This window comes from Canis aureus, chromosome 5 (genome assembly GCF_053574225.1).
Source record: "Canis aureus isolate CA01 chromosome 5, VMU_Caureus_v.1.0, whole genome shotgun sequence".
NCBI lineage: Eukaryota > Metazoa > Chordata > Mammalia > Carnivora > Canidae > Canis > Canis aureus.
This window is the reverse complement of record NC_135615.1, coordinates 47,000,711-47,022,539: the sequence shown is the minus strand read 5'-3', so window position 1 is coordinate 47,022,539 and position 21,829 is coordinate 47,000,711. Positions and strand designations below refer to the sequence as shown.

General features: G+C 36.6%; 1 protein-coding gene across 20 annotated transcripts in view; it reads left to right on the top strand.

Annotated features, from left to right (window-relative positions):
• PDE4D (phosphodiesterase 4D) overlaps window positions 1–21,829 on the top strand; it is a 1,385,565-nt gene that overhangs the window by 996,215 nt on the left and 367,521 nt on the right. Inside the window, exon 1 of one of the 20 annotated variants that reach the window (XM_077897909.1) lies at window positions 16,553–16,578. The exons of the other annotated variants lie outside the window; for them this stretch is intronic. Coding sequence (XP_077754035.1) covers window positions 16,568–16,578 — 11 coding nt within the window. The 5' untranslated portion in view covers window positions 16,553–16,567. Of the gene's footprint in view, window positions 1–16,552; window positions 16,579–21,829 lie in introns of those variants that run through there. 20 annotated transcript variants of the gene reach the window in all.

Here is a 21,829-nt window from a genome sequence, read left to right as displayed (position 1 = left end):
TGGTTTTGCTTTGTGGATTTTTGTTTGCTTCTTTCTTTTATGTCTTGATCTCTCTATAATGCAGCAGAGTAGTTCCTTTGTAAATTCTCATTTTTTTTTTGTATGAGCTAGCTAATGACACTTTATCATTTAAGGCCTAATCTATTTAGCCCTAATCTATTTTCCTGGTCCTACCTCTGCTTCTCATCCTCATTCAAACCTGACTAGTTTATCTCTAGTCAAACTAGTCTATAGCTGTCTCAGATAGGCTTTCTCTGTTTCCCTCTCTATGCCTTGGCTCACTATCCCCTCTCCTGAAATGTCTCTGCTCTCCTCTTGACCTGACCAAATTCTACCCTCTTTTCAAGGTTTAGTTCATCTTTCTGCCATGGTGTCATCCACAGAGCATCATATTCTTTTTTTTAATAATAATAAATTTATTTTTTATTGGTGTTCAATTCGCCAACATACAGAATAACACCCAGTAGAGCATCATATTCTGCACTGTGCTTTGGAGTAAGGATGGCATAGCCTAATGGAAGGAGGCCAGACTTGGGGTCCAAATGGATCTGTTTTGCTGACCAAGTTGCCCACCCTTTCTGAGGTTCACCTTCTTACTCTATTAGAGTAACAAAACCTAAGTTTTAATGTTATCTTGAATATTAAGGATAATGTATATATTGGCATTCAGTGAGGGTTCAGAGAAAGTATGTGAGTTCTGTTATTTTCAGTATGATCATAAGGCTTTTAAGATATCTTTTAGCTAATCATGTAGCTTTTAAGATATCTTTTAGTATAAGATTCCACTGTCATTTGGATCATTCTACAAAATATGCTTTATTCCAAACTAGACTACAAATTTCTGGGCTACAACTAGCACCTAGTTGAATGCTGGGCACACATACACAATCAGATACCTATGTGGTTACTTACAGATATCAAAAGAGAGAGAGGCGCTTTCATGTGTATTGACTCATTTAATCCCCACAAAAAAGCACCATTCTATGTAGAGGTTGATAATGTTCCTGTTTTACCCATGGAGAACTGAGACCCGTAGAATTTGAGTCCCTCCCAAATCAATGCAGATCTTAAAGTGACAGAGGCAGGAAAATTCAAACAGCATTTACATATTTTTGTCCAAATCTGTTCAATTCTGTTTTTTCCCACATCCCCACATACAACCTTTTTAAATTGCTACCTTTGAAAATCCTCTCCTAAAATGATGGTAATGGAATAATAGAGTACAAATCCTCAGTGCTCAGCATTGCTATTGGGAATGACAGATAATACTTGAATTTATTTTTCCTGAAAAAGAGTAAGAACAGACTATTGATAAATACAATTAATACTTAAACATAATATGTAAAAAGTCTTTGCTGCAGAGAATAGTCTTTGTATTGGAAAATCCTAAAATTTAGATTATTTTTTTCCAAATGCTCTATAGTATCAGTAGTGTTTAAGGATGATGAATTTCATGTCTGGATCATAATATAGCAACAACCATGCCAAAATATAGAAAATTGCCAGTGAGGGGCACAGAGTAAAGAAACCCTTGCGTAAATGATTGTTTTTAAGCTAAAATTTACACACAGAAAATCTCCTATAGCCAAGGAGGGACTGAGTTATACATGTACTGAACATTCCAGGGGGAGCAGTTAGGACTTCTCATTAGGGAGTCTCAGGTTAGACCAAAGTTTGTCCTCATATTTTGGTAAAGGACTAGAATAGCTTACCATAAAAAGAGATCGTTTACTTATTGCTTTATACTAATTCTACAGGCAATTTATATGGATGGTCAAGGCAAAAATTACCGGTACAAAGTAACAACCTTTTGCTTAAGTTTAGGTTAATCATTAATATTTTTCTGTGGATCAATACCCCTTAGAAGCAAAAGATGCAGCCATGCTCTTCAACCCCATATATTTGCCAAATGAGAAAAGCCATGTGCCAGACTCGTTAGAGCTTTGTCACATACAGCAAACCTATAGCTCTTTCACTCTCAGAGAAACTCTTATATTCAGAGATTGCATCTGACTTACTTTTGTATGTCTTGTGCTGCTAAACTAAGAACCTTGCGAAAGTAGATGCCCAATAATTGTTATTTAATAAGTGAGTGAATGAATTAATGAAGGATGTGCTTTTTCACAGAGAACACTATTAATTTGAATAGGTGAGTCTAGTGTCTTTTTAATGAACGGATATAGGATATTTTGAATACTTGGAGTACTGTTAAGAATTTTTCAAATAATTTTAAAACATGACCTTTGTTGTAGGTTGAACTATGTCTTCCCCAAATTCCTATGTTGAACTCCTATTATCCAGTACCTAAAAATGTAGCTGTTTTCGGAGGTAAGGTCTTTAAAGATGATTAGGCTAAAATGAGGTCTTTAGGGTAGGTCCTAATCCAGTATGATTTATGTTTTTATAAGAAGAGGACATTTGGAAACACAAAGACACATACACACAGAAAGAGAAAGCCATGTGGACACATTGCAGGAAGGCAGCCATCTATAAACCGAGGAAAGAGGCCTAAGGAGAAAACAAACCTGCTGCCACTTTGATTTTGGATGTCTAGCTTCCAGAATTATTAAGAAAATAAGTCTTTGTTATTTAATTCACACAGTCTGTGTTATTTGCTATGGTGGGTTAAACAAGCTCACAACCTTTTGCAAATTGCTACCTTTGAGAATCTTCTCTTAAAATGATGGTAAATGAATGGGAGAGTATAAATCCCCAAGAGTAGAGGGATGAGAAAGGAGAAAACTGGAGATAAGAAAGGAGTGTTTTAGAAATGGAAAATAAGAACAGAAATTAACCAGGTTGGGAATACTAATTACAAAGTGCTTAGAGAGGCAGGTGTCAGGAGAAGGAAACAATTCCCTTTGTGGAACTCTGGGAAGACTTGAGAATTGAGGAGCCAAGTATAATTAAATATAGGCAGCAACTGATGGAAAGTCTGCACATAAAAAGTGAGTCCTTCCATAGATCTTCCTCTTTCTCTACACCGCTAGAGACCAGTCCCACTCCATCCTCATCAGAAGACTGGAAATTAATTCAACAAGAGGGGTTCCAACTTAGAGATCCCAGGCACAGTGGAAGGTGGACAATTAAATAAAAGTCTATCAATTGAATAGCAAAGCACTGACATATCTTGTAGCACTTAGGGACAGGAGCACTTGTCAGCTAGGCTTAGGAAAGAGATTGAAGAATTCTTCTCTAGAAAATTGGAATCACCACCCAGAGAAATGACCTACAGATACTGGCACTACATAGCTGGCTAGTGAAAAAGGCAAGGTTCTTTACTCCCCATGTACCCTACAATGAATGTCAAGACTCTACAAGCACACTTAAGTCATGAAGTATCAGCATTGTGGCGTCTTTCTCTTTAAAACAAATGGACAGCCAAGGCCACACAAGCCTTAAAGAAACTTTCCAAAATGAAATCTAAAATAAAGAAATGAAAATAATAATAATAATAATAATAATAATAAATATTAAAACATTTTATGCAACAAATAGAAATTTTAGCAAAATATAACAAGCTTATTACATTAATAAAACAAAATTATACCATATACTGTTAATAAGAACAAAAACGTTATTAAAATTTAAAACAATGAGAGGTAAAATTAAACACTCAATGAGAGAGGTGAAAGATATAGTTTTAGAAATCTTCCATCAAGTAAAACAAAGAGATAAAGAGATGGACAGTAAAAGTTAGGGAAATTGTAAAAATTGTAAAAATAAGATGACTAAGATGTAACTACTAGGAATTTGAGGAAGAAAAACAAAATATAGAAAATGGAATAGTGTCATCGAATAAAAAGTACAAAAATTCCCTCAAATTGAGGGGCATATTTTTCTTCATTAAAAAGACCTGTGAGTACTATCATAAAAAGGAAACAGACCTATGTGAAAAACATACATGGGCATTTCAAACCACAGCTACAAAATGAAAATTCTAAAAGCTTTGAGAAGAGAAGGAAAAAAAAAAAAAACACAGAGTACATCTCTCATAGGGGTTCATGTGGTATTGGTTTATTCTCTCAAAAACATATAGATGTTTATGAGACAATGGACAAGATATTCAAAGTTCTAAGTAAAAATGATTTGCAGCCCAGAATTCTAAATCCAGCTAAATCATCAATCAAGTGTGAAAAACTGATAAAATAATTGATGTGCTTGACCCAGGCAGAAAATATTTTTCAAAGGGCTTTTTAAAATCCTACTGGGAAGTTCTGGAAGAATTAGTGATAATGCCACATAAAATTAAGCAAATAAAAAAAAGGCAATTTACAACTTCAGAAAAAAGAAAAGCCTGTTCTGTAAGTGATATGCAATCTTGGCACACCATGTAACTTATTAATGAACTTTACTTTCTAGGGATAATAAGATAAAGCCTGAATGTTTCTTGGCTGTCAGTTGTTACGTAACTATGATAGGAGGATAAAAGGTGCGAAGTGAGGAAGTGAGATGGTGAAAGAGTGTGAAATCATCATCATCCAAAATGAGAAGTTAATAAATGTGTGGAGTTAAATACCAGAAGAACAGACTAAAAGATTTTTAGAGACCCATAGTGAGAAGTGGTACACAGGACCCCTGTTTCTTGTTCTAAGCTTGTGTGATAGGAACCAACGCAATCAAATTTCCCAATATGATAAATGTCCTGTGTTAATTAACATGATCACAGTTAAATGTCTTGGATTAGGATTGTTCAACTGTTGAGTGGAATATTCCATTTCCCCTTTAATACTTGATAGATTTTACATTATTACTTCCTGTAGAGCAGGAACTGGTGGTATTGTTTATTGGCAGAGGTAGAGCTGGCTTCTGCCGACCTATCAGGAGAAAGGACACATTAACACCTGGCCAACAACACCAGCAGATTTAGTGCCGGTGATGAATGAGGTTATAGACATTGAAGACAGTTATGTTGTTCAGGTAGTAGATTATCCTGTGCAGTTCTCACTCCATAGATGACTTATGACTAATACTCTCCACCACTAGTCTTCTCACTAGTAAGCAACATAATCATGTAAAATAATCGGGATAAAAAGAAGTCACTATAGAATTGATGGATTCATACTTGAGTGAAGTAGTCTTTATGAAATAAAACTCATGATTTTCGTGCCACTGTCAACCCCACTTGAGTGAAATGGCAGCATAACGAAGTTGGTGTTCTGTGCAGGGCTGTGCAGACTACATCTGGCTCCTTTACAGTCACATCTTGTCTGTCAGAATTACCGTGACCCAGGCTGTTCTTTGCAGAGTTCCAATTCCCTTAGCCTCAGAAGCATCTCGACAGTTTCTGTGACCTTCAGCATGGTGGGCAGAACACATGCTGTGAGAGAGCTCCTTGACTCAACAGAAAAGTCCTGTGCTTTGTCCAAAGGCAGGGCTTTCCAGCGCAGGTTCATGTGGCATATCCGGCTGCCAGGCTTCCTGAAAGCCAGGTGTGTCAGGAAAGGAGTAAACAAACAGAATCTCACAACATTTAGACTTCTCCCCCTAGAGCTGCCCAGTTCCACTGCTGAGCAGGGACAGCCAATAGCCTCATGCTGTTCCCTCTCTTTTCTGTTAATTGAGAAAACCAGTGACTGCAAGAGCAACCTCAGCAGAGCTACATGTAGATGGAGTTGGTAGAGAGAGGCAAACAGCCCAGTGAGCAACTGGAGGATTTTAGCATAATACCCTAGTGTGCTGCACGTGAATCTGGAGTTCCCACTCAGGGTTCATCTCCTGTCTTCCAGCCCTGCTTGCTTCAGTCACTCTCTTGCGTTAGTCACGTACATGTCTCTATCCCCTGTAGGATCCCAAGTTCCTACAAAGGTGGGCCCAATGTATTACTTTCATCTTGCATTTCTCCTACGGCTTAGCGCTTAGCTTTGCCCATAGTGGGGCCTCAAAAAACAGCTTTTAAGTTGCATTTTCTGGTTGATATAATATGCGCTAAAACATCCTTCATTCTGTATTAACTGCCCTGTGTGTCTCACTCACTCTGTGTTTCCAGAATACATTGGCTGTGGTCTAGCACACTGGCGAAGGAGTCAACTTTGGATTCTATCCAATATAAAAACCCAGCCACCACTTAGATGATTTTTGTCCTTGGATTTTTAGAGATTCATGATCTCTAGAACCAGGATGTAATGTCGACCTCTCTGAAGACAAAATGAAGTAATATATGCGTTGCAGACATTAATATGCTGGTACATATTAGGCCTCCAGTGCTAGCTGTTATTACTATTATTAGCATTATTTATTTTTACTATTATCAATTTCCTCATTTCTAAACAAAAATAATGATGCTAAACTCACAATGCTAAACTATTGTGAGAATTAAGAGAATGTGTCTGTGTGTGTTTGTGTATATATACATATATGTGTATACACACACAATCTGTACATGCATATACATATGTATACATGCATATGAATATTTACATATATGTATATACCTATACACACATATATAACATACATATGTATAATAGAACCTGACACATAGTAAACACTCATGTTAAACCATCATTATCACTAGGGTTAGTGTAAGTAATAACTATTATTACAGTTCTCTCTTACATCTAAAAAGAGGTTGGCAATGCTAAGCTTATAAGGTTGTTGTAAAGATTTTAAAAGTTAATATATATTAAAGCCTTGGAACTGTGGCTTGTTTATGATAAGCACTATAAAAGTGTTTACTTTTGTTATAAAAAAAAAAGTGAATGTATAGCATGATAGCTGATAATATAGTATATGCTTAGTAAGTTGTAATTAGCAACTTTTGTGTTCGTTTCCTAATGCACTGATAGCCCTAACAGAATATTAATGACAACACATACTTTCATGATACTATTAATTATCTTTCTACACAACTAGGCAAAAAAAGTTCTAAAATGGCAAAACATCTTGGCCCAGAAGCCTGCCCTCGGCAAAAAGACAAGATGTGAGTGAGGAAAATATGCCTACAGGAATTGTAAGGGTGGCGGTTTGCCTACTATGTATAGTGATTTGCCAATTTCCTTTTCACCAGCTATGACAGTGACACTGATGCTAGTCGAACAACCTGCATAACGCTTCAGGGACACATCCCTTTTTCTAAGGCTGCAAGCTTGCCAAGGAGACAGGATGCATGCTTGATTCCATCTGCTGTCATTTATCTGCCAATACAAATAGCAGGCCTCTGTGGGTCTGTTTGGCAGCCAAAATGACAGACTATATTTTAGCAACTCAAAGGAAGCCACTTCTGAGCATTAAAGATGGAAAATACCTCATGATACCTTCAATCCAAAGAAATGAATATCCCAAATCTGAAACATTAGGCCCCACAAGGCAATGTCTCTTAATAACAGTGTAGAAGTAATATTTCCAACCTACATAGATTGAACTTGTTTGAAAGAGCTTGAGGACAACTTTTCATCACTTTTATCTTCCACTTTTAATTACATTACATATTTTCTGGAATGACACTACATTAGTTTTATAGATGTTTTAGAAGAAAAGGAGGGAAACAAGACCACCTGTTATACTCATGGTGCTGTACCTGGTATATGTCCTTTGTTGAAGAAGAATTTCACATGGCATTTGAGTTAAAAATAACCAGTCTCTTTTCAAATAACTTGAAAGCCAGCACATAGAACTACTTCCTCTTTATTCAGAGATTTCCACAGACTATATGGTTCAGAAATACAAAGTGAGCAAAGAAGAAGAAGGGGAACTATTCAGATATCCATGGTGTCGTTTATGATTTGTCTTTGGTACAGTGAGATTATCATGGAAATGGAATGAGGAAAGGTGGGCACACAAAGAGTATGGAAGCAGCAGCCTTCAATACACTAAATCATTGACACTTAATGTTTGTGTAAGTCTGTGTGTTTGATACGGGAAGGAGAGGAATTTTGCCTTTAAATCTCATTCTAACCACTTGACCTATAATTGGTAATCTTCTGTTTTGTGCCCTATTTTTTACCTCTTGTTGTAGATATTCGTTCTTGAGATGGTCTTTATCATAATGCACCTCTTCATAGGCAGTATATAAGCAGTATTTTATTTTATTTTTTTATTTTTTTTTATAAGCAGTATTTTAAATTGAGTCCTGAATCTTCTTTTTTTTTTTTTAAACAATTTTTATTTATGTTTTATTTTTCAAGTTTTTATTTATTTATTTTTTAATTTTTATTTATTTATGATAGTCACAGAGAGAGAGAGAGAGGCACAGAGACACAGGCAGAGGGAGAAGCAGGCTCCATGCACCGGGAGCCTGACGTGGGACTCGATCCCGGGTCTCCAGGATCGCGCCCTGGGCCAAAGGCAGGCGCCAAACCGCTGCGCCACCCAGGGATCCCGAGTCCTGAATCTTCAATCTTCATCTAGGGCAATTCTTTTGAAGTCCATTTTTGTTATCAGATACCTTTGAATCTGTGCCTTCAAACTCAAATTATATCCATTGAGATCAGTATATTATTTTATATTTGTAGGCCTTCTGATTTCCTAGATTGACTCTTTCCCAAATTCTCTTTTAACATCAGGGATTACCAGTCTTCTGATCCACCAAGTTAGAAATTTCAGTCATCATCATCTTTCTTTCATTTCCAAATACAGTACATCCTCAAGTTCTTTTAATCTTTCCTTCAAACTCAGCTTCCTCTATCCTTCATTCTCCAGCAAATGACCCTCACACAAGCCCTCTTGCATTCATGCCTGGTCTTGGACAACAGACACCAGCTGGCATGTATGTATCCAGACTCACTACATTAATCCCACCCACTACTCCCAGCTAACGTACTGATGGACCTCATTTGATCCTGTCACACTCTATCCAGAGCTTTCCCAGCAAAGGACACAACTCGCACAGGTGGTGATCCTGGCCAAAGGGAAAGAACATTCTCATCTGCCTGTGCAGCCTCATTTGTCTAAGCCCCTAACTGTTGTTGCCATATGAAAACACAGGCCAGTGTTGGCAGATTTTCTGATTTTTCAGAACACAGAAATCAAGACTTAAAATAAAAGTTTGTTCAATAAATATTGAAGGCATACTATTACTGAACCTTATTCTATATGCTAGAGGAGATACAGCAGAAGATCACAACTGTCAAAAATTCTGCCTCCATGATGCTTCTTAATAGAGGAAAAAGAAAAATAATAAAAATGGAGATTAAGATTGATTTTGTGATAAAAGCTTAGAAGAAAGATATATCAAAAAAGAGATTCTTGAGTATGTGGTAAAATTTTAAGTAGGATAGTTAGGAAAGATGTCACTGACAAGGTAGCATTTTAATGAATGTAAGAAGAAAGCTGATATGTGAGGAAAGAGTGTCCTAGGAGAAGGAAAATAAAAGTATTGCTGCCATGATATGGAACAGTAAGGAGGCCCGAGGGCTGAGGGGCAGTAGCAAAATAGAACACCAGAGGAGACAAAGTTGGAAATGAAATATAAGGGGTTATGGGTCAGAGGTAAGGGGCAGATAAGTGGGATATCCTGTGGGGCTTTGTGGCTCTCCGTAGTGACTTTGGCCTTAATTCTGAGTGAAACAATAAGCTAGAAAGGATCTTTGAACAGGCTTTAAGAAGATCACTCTGATTACTAATTTGGAATTAGACTTTAGGGAGAAAAGGGAAGAAGTAGAGAGTCCTAGGAGGACACTTTATCATAAGAAATGATGGTGGCTGACCAAGGTCTTGGGCTAAGCAACTGGAAAAATGGAGTTGTCAAAAATTGGGATGGGACAAGGTGTTAGAAAAAGAAGGCTTAGAGAGGAAAGATTAGAAGCTCTATTATGAACATATTGAAGTAAGATGTTTAGAGGGAGATGTTGAGCAGACCACTTTAACACCTAAATTTGAAGTTCAAGGTTGGAACGGAAGAAATTTCTCAATTTGGAGTGAGGTAGTTAGACCACATGCCTCAACTCTCCCTTAGAATGAGCTCTTTTTCCTGAGGGCTTTCTAATTTTTTTGTTTTTGCTATCATCATCCTTTGCAGAGACAGAGATTATTCCTCCTAACTCAGTTTCATCCAAATATGGATAAATACAAACAAACCTCCTGTCTTTGGTATCAACAGCTAACACAAAGCAGAAATTTTTAAACATGACTTTGCTGACGAAAGGAAGTATCTGAAATCAAAACAACATGCAACTAGAGAATTTGAGTTCTTCTAGGGCATATATTCCTCAAATTCAGTCCCTTAGGAGAAGTTTTCCTTCTGGCCCCCATTCCACAGTGGGTAGCAGAGGCTGTTTTTTTTTTTTTTTTCAGAGGCTGTTTTTTAACCTGACCACAAGAGAGACTTCTACAAGACACAGTCTGCACACAAGATGTTCAGAATCAAGATAGAAAAGCTTAGTCTCCTCTTCTGCTTACTTACAGCCCACCTCCTTAATTCTGGGGTTTCCTCTGAGGATCTTTCTCTGGCTCTGTTGATTGTATATTGCAATTTACTACCAACAATTCGGAAAGAACCACCTACCCTCAAAATTTCCAAATATAGCACCACAATTCCAATATTTAATAAGAGGCACATATATTGTCATGGTACAAGGATCATTTAATCACAGCATGAATGTCCTCAATGAATATTAATTGCCTTTCTCCTTGGAATGACTTTTCACACTCTATAATTCACCTAGTCTTACCTACAGAGAGGCCATTTTCTTGTGTGCCATGACTGCATAATTCTAAGCTTTTTCTTGTTCTCTTTACCCTTTATGAAAAATTTTCCTTTACCTTCTTCTCAAATGAACCTTGCAGTTCTTTATAGGCCAAACTAACCTCTTCAGGTCTTTCATCTAATTGAAGGCCACATGGAGGTCTCCTCTTCTTTGTACTTCTTTAATTTGTCAATACCAATCATTTTTCATTTAAATATTCTCTGAAATGTTTTGTCATGCAAATCTTACCTTCCCTGAAATATCAGAACCATGATTTCTTTTTAAATGTTAATTCTTTTTGTTTGTTTTAAAATCAGCCAACTTTGCCTAGTACCAGGCTATGTATGTAGCAGATAAATAATAATGCAATAATAATGTAGTGAGTAATTTGTGAATGTCTGAAACATCTGTTCAATTAAACTATTCATTCAAAAATATACTAATAAATGCTTTGTTAGGCATTGCTAGACTTTCAAGCATGGAAATAAAACAAATACAGAGAATCACTTATTGCAAATATAAGATTTTTAAGGGACAAGAAGACATTAGAAATCGATTTTGGTTTGGGAAATTCATATATCTAACATTATGGAGAGCCATCTTGTGGGCAATTCAATTTCTCACCCAAATAAGTTCTTTAGACTAAGTGGTTCTCTCTGCCCTAACAGCAAAACGAAAAAACAAAACAAAACAAAACAAAACAAAAAAACCAACAAAACAAAAAAAGAAAAAGTTAAAATATGCTTAGCTATATAAAAATTTATAAAAAGTATAACCATGAACTAATTGTAGTCTTTACAGTATTTTTAATTTTTTTTAATATCAAAAAATGAGGATCGCAGCAAAGAAAGTACTAAATATCAAAACATGACTTATGCATCATCCATAAAAAAATCTTATAAAACTAAGATTAGAAAAGAAAAAAAAACTCCTTGGAGATTATCTCTTCAAATGATCTATCACTTTTTGGAGTTTTAAGGGTACTTTGAAAATCTGATTAAATCTATCATTCTACTCCCTGAGAAATGCAAATATACACACAATTTTGCATATAATTTTGGATGTTTCACCAACTCCCGTGCAGTTCACTTATGAACCTACTCAGGGACTTCATACTTTAAACTCCTACAATACATAATACACAAGGAAGATCTGGAAGGTTTGGAGTTAAAATCTAAATTTTGATCCTATTATCTCTTCATCTCCAAAACTCCATGATCACACAATTTCATAAAATAGATAAATAAAATCATGATGAAATATTTTTGCTATATTGTTTGAGTCTCTAAGCTAACTCTTAGTATTTATTATTTTTAGTTTCTTTATGTGCCTGACATCAACAAAGATAAAATTTTGACATTAAGCTTGTATCATTCATGATATGTCAAAGACCCTTGATGTTCCTTCTATCCAAAATAAACAATGTATTTTGGAATTACAGCTTGGCCTTGACCCCACAACCATGGGTAAATTAAGCCATGACAGCAAGAGGTTCCTACATTTGAGCAAAGAATACTGAGCCATATGCTACCCTATATACATAAATATAGTCAAACTGATAGTTCACTATTTCTCAACCTTTTTCATTAAGAAATCAGTTTCATTTGCAAAAATTACCTCTATTAATCAGGACCACTGGAGCTCTTTATTTTTTTAACTTAGCACCTCTAATAGTTTATGTTTTCATCTCTTGTGATCAAAAACTCTATAGTAGCCTAAATGAGTATATCCTAACGTAGGTTCTGTGGAATGCTAATTTCATGTCATATTGACAGAGGCTACACACAGAATGGTTCTATGGTAAAATAAGCTGAAAGTATTTCACAAAGTTAAAGTGATGTATTACTGGAAGATTCCCAAAGTCTTTAACAGACTAAATAAACATTTTAAATTTCCTGGAAAAATATACGTAAATATCCCAAATTCCATTAAAGATAGAACTTTCTGTTTGTTTGTTTTCAGAATATCTAATGGACTTGGTGTTCCATAAAAAAAAAAAAAAAAAATTTGGCACAAGCTGAACTAGAGATACAAAGATAGATTTTAAAATATACACAGATTGCTTGAACAAATCTCAGGGTGGTCAGAAATTGACTTCTTTGTGTGTTTTTCTGGGAAAGGAGATTTTACATTAAATGATCAGAATTCAAATATGGTTAATTGTAATTTAGTGGGAAATTTTATTATAATATATTAAGCATTCACCTAAGAGTTAACATGCTTTATTACTCAGTACACTTACATTGTTTTTCAAACAACTTACTGTTCAAATTAAACAAACAATTTATTTTACCTCTCCAGGTAAAGTAAAAGAATTCTTGTAGGAGTAATAGGAACACTGTGTTTGGTATAACTTAGTTTAAGATGCCTTGTGCAGTAATTCCCTAGTAATATTCTAAAAGATGACTTACTCTGATAGTCACTGATGTCCATGGTGGAATGGCTCGATTATTCTGCAGATGTTATTCACCTTCTAGATTAGTCACAATCAATCAATATACCCAAAGCTTTTAGAATTCCTGCAATAAAACTGTCAAGCCAATATTTTTCAAATTATGGTGATTCTGTAGTCTTTTCCTTATGTTTATTATTTCAACTGAAACTCTTAACATCTAAAAAATTAGTATTCTATGCAACCATTTGGGCAAGTTCTCATATCTATTTTTGCTTTTAATAGATAAAGTGGTTTCTAATCCATGTTAATAGAGAAGAGCAGTTGCACCAATAATCTAAAAACTATGAACTTATGGTTAATAGTGACAAATTGACCATATGTGGTCATATCATCTGTAATTAAATAGAGAGATTTAAAAGAAAGGGCATAGAGAAGCACCTGGGTGGCTCAGTTGGTTAAGCAGCTGCCTTGACTCAGGTCATGGTCCCAAGGTCCTAGGGTTGAGCTCTGGGGTTGGACTCCCTGCTCAGCAAGGAGTCTGCTTCTCCTTCCTCCCCGACCCCCACAGTTTCTCCTCCGAACTCACACGCTATCTCTCTCATGCTCTCTGTGTCAAGTAAATAAATAAAATCTTTAAAAATAGAATTAAGGACATGGAGCAGGAGAGACTACCTCCCTTCACCCATATACTGTTGCCACCCTCAGTTCCTACTACAGGATACTCAAGTTATTGTTTCTGAAGAAAATGTTATTGAAGAGGCTCAGGACTCAGAGAGCAAATGTAGCAAACCGTAGGGTTGCAAAAGGAGGTCAAACGTGGAATGAGAGGAGCAACTGTGTTGTGGTCAGATTCTCTAGGAAGCTAGCTCTGAGATTGGAGTACAGATGTTTATAGGGAACTGTTTTCAGGATCAACACATCTAGGAGAGGGGAAGAAAAGGATTAAAACCTCAGTAGAAGCATCAGCTGACCATATGGCAAGCATGTGCTACCATTTGAGGGGAAAAATGTTTTAAAACAATGAAAACTGCTCATATGGGGAAAAAAGGCAGTTATTAACTTCAAGCAAAACACAAATTATAACATAAGGGGAATATAATCATATACACATATAGTAAATAAAATATATATAGTACATACATGCAAACAGTATTATAAATTTAACTAAAAATTATGACATAACTAGTGAAAGAAGAGGAAGGGGAAGCAGTATAAGAGAATGAAGTCTCTAAAATACAAGAAATGAATAGATAATAGCTAAAAATTTCAGAATCAAGAAAGAACAATATAAACGTATTACTTAGAATTATAGAGTTAAGTACCAGCAGAAACAAAATGATTTTGGATAAGAGCATTCAGAGTAACTACAGAAAATAAAGGCTTTTTTTTTCAATAAGTCTTTGAATGTAATTTTTAAAATTATATGTGCATAATTTCTCTTTATCATGATGGGTTGGTGAATTAAACTGACTTAACAAGCACCCCTCCAAATGTTGTGACACAAAGGTTTGTGGGGTTTTTTTTTGTTTTTGGTTTTGGTTTTTTTAATTTCCCATGATATATGTCATCAAATGGAAGCTATACTCCACAGCTGCCTCACTCTAGTAAGGAAGCTAATCAAGAGCCACCGTCTTGGAGTTTGCTGGTCTGTCTGGCAGGGAGAGGGCAAGAGGTGGGAATCAAAATCCTATCATACCAGCAGTTCAATGCTTGGCCATTCTGACTTAAGACATTGGTCAGAACTAGTCACATGGACCTATTCAAACATAAGAGATTTATTAGGTCTCCTACATGTGAATGGTCTGTGGACAGCTGGAAATAGTAGCCAGTGGCTCCAATGGCTATCTTAATTTCTGTCATCAGAATTAAGTAAAAATAAAATGATTACTTCTAGGGGTGCCTGGGTGGTTGAGTGTCTGCCTTTGGCTCAGGGCATGATCCCGGGGTCCTGGGATCGAGTCCCACATTGGGCTCCCCACCGGGAGACAGGGAGCCTGCTTCTCTCTCTGCCTATGTCTCTGCCTCTCTTTCTGTATATCTCATGAATAAATAAATAAAATCTTTTAAAAAATAAAATAAATGAATAAAATGATTAATTCTAGCTAAAAATTTAAATATTAAATTCATATATAAATGTGTGTGCCATATTTTATAAATAAAAAATATGTGTAAGTAAGTATATGCAAATAAAAATACTTGTATTACATATATGTATTTTATATTTTTATATTTGGCTCTTTTGTGTAGGCTATATTTATTTCTTTTTTTTGGGGGGGGGCTATATTTAGTTCTTAAACAATTTTTAATACCTTCTATTTATCAGGCATTTCTGTAGATCCTAAATATTCAACAGTGAATAATACAGAGAGAAACCATTATTTTTATGTAACTTATATAGGGTGTTAGGGGCATGAAGACTAAGTAAGCATAATAACTTGTATTATGTTATATAATGAGCTAGAAGGTTACAAGTGCTGAGAAGAGACTGTGCAAAGCAAGGGGACTTAAAAACAGAGGCTGAGGGTCTGGTTGGAATTTTAAATGTGAATTTGGGTTAGATTCACTGAGGAGAGGCCTTTGAGGCAAGACTTGAAAAGGGCCAGACGCGGCAATGTGGATTCTTGGGCAGCTGGAACAGCAAATGCAAATGCCCTGAGGCTAGAGCATCTGTGCCCTTCCCAGGAATGGAGAGTAGACTGAGAAAACTGCAGTGAGAGAGCCTGGGGGGCATAGCATGTACATATGGAACATAAAGGCCATGCTACAGACTGCTATACTTTTGGTTCTTTTCTTGAACTTTAGTGAAATACTTGAATTTACAATGGAAAATAATTGCTCAGCATTTAGCAGGTGGCCAATATTTCATATAAACCAACTTGGCAACATCATGAAGAAGACAGGAAAATGTAGAATTGGTTTTTCTTTTCTGTCTATTTTTAATTGCTTAAAGCTCTCTCATGCTTTATGTGCTGCACAAAATCCTATCTTTCTGTACAGTATTGGCATAAAAGGAAGCTTACAGGAAGGCAAAAAGGCAGTATTTCTTGAGCTTCTACCACGTGACTTTTTTTTTTAATACTTAAGAATACTTAGAATAATCCGATTAGTTAAATACAACATTCACACTTTATAGGACTGGGATTTAACTTCAAGTTGGTCTGACTCCAAAACCATTTTCCCCACTGTCTGCATCTGACTCCTAAAACTATGTTTTGTAACACAAAGATATCCCAAGTCCAGGAAATTATTGAAGTTTTTAGTCTAAAAACTTGCCTACTAAGTTCAGACTATATACAGCAAGGATTTCTATTTACAGTGACAGTTGATCTGGAGAGAACGTCACTGCCTGCGCTATTGGCATCTACAAGAACTAGAAAGCAATATTTATTGAGAATGACTCACAGTGATAATTAAGAATTAACTGTGTTTTGGATGACAATTTTGCCTAATTTACTAGAGAATAAGGAATTAAAATACACTCTGATGTGAGATTTATTGCTTTTTTCTTTTCTTTTGCAGGTAAGTTTGGAAATAATTTCTTTTGCTTATGGAGTACAGGTATGATGTCACTTTTTGAGTTTTATTTTAATTGTTTTTAACACGGGGCATGAGGGATGATGTGTTTCACCCTGCATTTTTTTCTTGCTGCTGTTGCTGTTGTTACTGCAAATTTTCGAAGGCGACATTGTGGGTTTAAGGTATTTGATTCAGGTGTTTTTAGTATGTGACTCCATACAGTAAGTCTGTGCAGGGTATATATTTGCATTTCTGTGTTGGGTACAAGGAGGGGGGTTGTATCAGGGGCAAGGGAAAGATAGGAAGACTATGCATGTGATGAGAGTCTAAAGCTGAGAAGGGCAGCGACCTACAGCTCCAGGAATGTAAGGTACAATGGTTGGGAATGTGTGTCCCCAGAATAAGAGGACTGTTCCTGAGCAAATGCAATGAAGCAGAGACTGTTTTCATTCACTCTTTTAAGCCCTTGGTTTTGTGTTTCCTTCTATTATCATGCAAAATTTCTGACCAGAGTATTGCTGATATGTATCTTTGATAAAGGAATGGCTCTACCATTTTGAACCGAAGTCAAATTTTAAGTTGGAGAGCAATAAAATAGATCCACTTCTTGGAAACCATGTGAAAAAGGGAAAAAGGGGAGCTGGAAGCTCTAATGAACTATATATTAACCACGTTAGGAAAGAGGAAGGAAATTTCAGTAAAACTTCTAGATACACAAAAGAGAAGATAAAATAACCAGAGGCATGTAAGATGTGGGATTTGTACTGGGGAACGGAGGAAGCCTGTTAAATTCACTCCATAGGACTATGGCCTTATTATTGTGCACTGTGCTTTCATGCATATGAAGGATGGAACTGTGTGAAATTTGAATGAAGCACATAGCTGAAGTAAACTCCATGTTATAAATGGTATGTTTACTGTAGAAAGACTTGTTAAAACAAAATTCAACTGAGTAAATTTGAAGATCTGGTTACTTCATTAAATGATTCATGAATTGGGCAGCAGTCCACCTAACACATAAGAGGGCAGCTCCAAGGAGCTCTACAAAATGGAAGGCTTTTATAGATGAAGGATGTGGCAAGAAAGACACTAGCAAAGGGAAAGGATTGTTCTAGGCAAGGTCACTTTCCCTTAGGGTGAAGAGCAGAGGGTTTTATCTTGCAGTTTACCTGGTTTTCCCTTGGGGGGATGGAGAGGCTCCCAGGGGATGGAGAGGCTCTCTCTGATCCCCATCAGAATTTTCCCGACTGACTGGTTAAGACCACATTTCTGGGGCAGGTTGAAACTGCAGTTGGATTATGTATGAAGCCTTGGTTTGTAGACTCCGCCTAAGTGACGCCATTTGGGGCCTGCGGTTTTCTTTTTAACAGACTGTATGTGCTTTAGAAGTTATTGCAAGCTTTATTATTAAATGTATAAAAATAAACAGTGGTGGGAACACTAAATCTATTCCTAGTCTAAGTTCCATCTAATCAATAAGAGTTGATGTTGCTCAGGAGGTAAAAATGTTCTTGGGCCCCTGGTCTGGATAGGTGAAGAGCTATGATCTCATTATCGTTTCACCAATATAATCATATCATTGTCAAAGGCATGATGGGGTCAATATAATCACTCTCAGTAGATCTTACAAAAAGGAAGTACTGCAGATGTTTTCACTGAGAAAATACTTTTGTGGTACTTGAACCACAAAACTAATTGACGTGCACCTCTCTTTCGTTTAATTAGTATTTCAGTAGTTGATGGAAAAAGTTAGAATTAAAGGAAATGTAAAATGCCATGACATCTTTAGCAAAATATATGTGTGGTTTTTGGTTTTTTTTTCCTCTTTCTCTTTAATAATCTAAGTACCAGAGTAATTCTGTGGCCTATGGGTCAACAAATGTTTTCTGTGAGGGACAATATAGTAAGTATCTTAGACTTTGCAGGACCAAAATTCCCTGTAATAACTACTCAACTCTGCCTTTATGGAGAAATACAGGGATCCTCAGACAATTGTGTAATGAAGGAGCATGTTGTGTCCCAGTAAAACTATTTACAAAAAGAGAGGTGGGTGGGATTTGCCCTGTGGCTGGGTTCCAGCCCCTGCTCTAACTCCCTTTGAAATGAAAAATTTTAAACAAACTAAAAAATTTTTTGGAATACTATGTATTATGGCCACCTCCTAATATAGGTAAACCCTTGGGGCACCTGGATGGGTCAGTGGTTGAGCATCTGCCTTTAGCTCAGGTTGTGATCCTGGAGTCCTGGGATTCAGTCCCACATGAAGTCCCACATCAGGCTCCCTGCAAGAAGCTTGCTTCTCCTTCTGCTTATGTCTCTGGCTTTCTCTCTGTCTCTCATGAATATATAAATAAAATCTTTAAAATATATACATATTTATATAGATATACCCTTTGTATAAATAGGAAGGAAACAATGTTTACCTATAGTTAAGAAATAAATACATTTCTCAAAAACTCTGATGAATTTAAACACTAGAGGGCACAAAAGGATATTTTTAAGTAAGGATTTTTTTGTAAACAGAAATTTACAATTATGAAAAACTGTCTCAAGCAGAGCAATGTGACCTCAGTGTGCATAATTTGTCAGAAATGTCTGCCTGCAGCTCCAGTGACCTCACTGGCCACAAGAACTTGAAGTGGTTGACCAACTCTGTGTTGTTATAATAATAGCCATATGTCTTTTTTTTTTTTTTTTTTAATGCTTGCTTTTGACCTTTTCATACAAGGTGGCCAAACTTACAGATTTAGATAGTGGAATTTTTCCCCCATCTTATAAGAAAAGAATCATTCTATAATTGCTCCAGGTTCTGATTTTCATGTGGTATGGCGCCTCTTTGCAGTAAAACAAGTTATCTTTAATTACCTTTTTTCTAATTTTTAAAAAAGTCGTCATAAAATAATATGTACAAATATAGTTTGTTACTTTGATTTTTGAACTAGTTTGAGGGATTTATTTCATAAAAATGATTAAGAATCCTCAGGACCTCTAGCCTCAAAAATGCTCATAACCATTTCACTAGTAATACTGCTTACAGGCATTTGGATTAGGGAAGTAATCTGAGATATTAAAAAGATTTACATTGATGTTATTGCCACAAAAGTACTTATATTATTGAAAACCGGCACATATTCTAAGTTTTCCAGACAAGCTAATATTTAAATAGATTTTGATGTTAGACTCAGCCAATAGAATCTTATTGACCATTAAGATTTTCAAATAATTTTAAATGATTTGGAAAATTGTTTATAGTATAAAATGAAATGCAAAGCAGAATCCCAAATCATATATACTAAAACCTCAATCAAATGTTAAAATTAGGGACACCTGGGTGGCTCAGCTGGTTAAATGTCTGTCTTTGGCACAGGTCATATGGCTGGGGTCCTGGGATTGAGCCCCGCATCAGGCTCCCTGCTCAGCGGAGAGCCTGCTTCTCTCTCTCTCTCTCTGCTGCTCCTCTTGCTTGTGCTCACTCCCTCTCTCTCAAATAAGTAAATAAAATCTTGTAAAATGTTAAATGAAAATGAATGAATTTATGTATATACACATAAAAATAAGGAAGAAAATGATCCAGGAGATGTACAACAATTACCTCTGGATTGTAGACAATTTTTCTTTTTTTTACTTTTCTGCACTTTCCAAATTTTTTTATGATAAGCATTCATCATTTATATGATCATAAAAATGTTATTCAAACTGAAAATGGTTTCAGCATCTCACAGCCCTTTTTGGGGGCCTGAGTCTTTTTTTTTTTTTTTTTTAAGATTTTATTTATTCATGAGAGACAGAGAGAGAGAGAAAGAGAGAGGCAGAGACACAGGCAGAGAGAGAAGCAGGCTCCATGCAGGGAGCCCGACATGAGACTGGATCCTAGAACTCCAGGAACAGGCTCCAAGCCAAAGGCAGATGCTCAAGCTCAACCACTAAGCCACCCAGGCGTCCCTTGGGTTCTGATTCTTAAGTCAGTGCTGGTAAAAGTCAGCCAATTGTAAGAAAAATATGTTATTTTATGCATCAGAAAGTGCATGTAAATGAATTATTGGTTGTTAGGCAGGCACATCAGTAGAGTCACCTTTTCAACCCTGTGGGATAAGCTAATTTGTCTTGCTTCAGTGTTGTGGCTGAGCTGCCTAGTCCTGGGCACAAGGAGGGTCCCCTTGGACCCTCGGGCCAGGTGAGCAGCAGGGAGGCTAGAGCTGCTGCGAAGGCTGGTGGTGCTGAGACTGAGCACAGAACTTCCCTCACTAGCTCCCTGGACTGTGGTAAAGCAGGCCACATGCAAAACACACATGAGCATGCGCACACATGCACTTCGCCTTCACCCCTTTCTCCCTTCCACATCTGCTTTCTGCCCTTGCCTTACTACATATGGATCTCAGGGCATGTGCATAGAGAGGGCTGGAGACACAAACAGGAGCCACATTGGACTTCACTCTGAACACAAAATTCCATAGGATGGCTTTGCATAAAATATGGGAAGAAGTCCCTTAAATACTATTGACAAAAAATGCAACAATCATGTGACAAAGCAAAAGCTTGTCACTAGTTTCAATTCAGCTTTCCCCATGACTCTTTTAGTAGCAGGAATGATGTTGTGCCCAAGATTGCGAATCCGAGAAACCACCGAGGAGCCGACACTGATACAAACACACGAGGGTTTATTTACAAGCTCGAACTTGGGTCCAAGTATACCTGACACAGCGGAGCAGGGACTTGGACCTCGAAGTGGGTTACAGCTGGATTTTTTATAGGCTGGTGTAGGGGATTTTCAGAAGGGGTGGAGGAATTTCTCCAAGTTCTGTTTACATTCTGATGTGGGGCTTTCAAGGGCATTGAGCTCTGTTCTCATTCTAATATGAGACTTTCTACCATGGGCTTGGGCTCTGTTGTCTTTCTGATATGGGATTCTCTGCTGAGGGCAATTCTGAGCTCTGTTGTCTTTCTGATATGGGATTACCTGCCAAGGACATTGAGGACATTCTGCAGTTTTTCCCATAAAGTTCAGCTCTTATTCACAGGGGCCTAAGATGGCTGTACTTGTGCTAATGCTAAACTTTAGGTGGGATGGCCTTTATTTTTCTCGGCCTCCACAATGATGTGTTAAATAAGTAGTTTTTTCTTTTTTTATTTTGTATAAAGATAGCTGAAAAGGTGAACATGGCATAAGCAAAGGCACAAAGTTTGAGCTACATGGAATAATTGTTTTTCTTAATTCACTATGTTTTGCTTAACATTTTCCTCCGAGGTTTCAATCCCTAGTACCTAGGATATTGAGAACTGTGTGATGAGATGG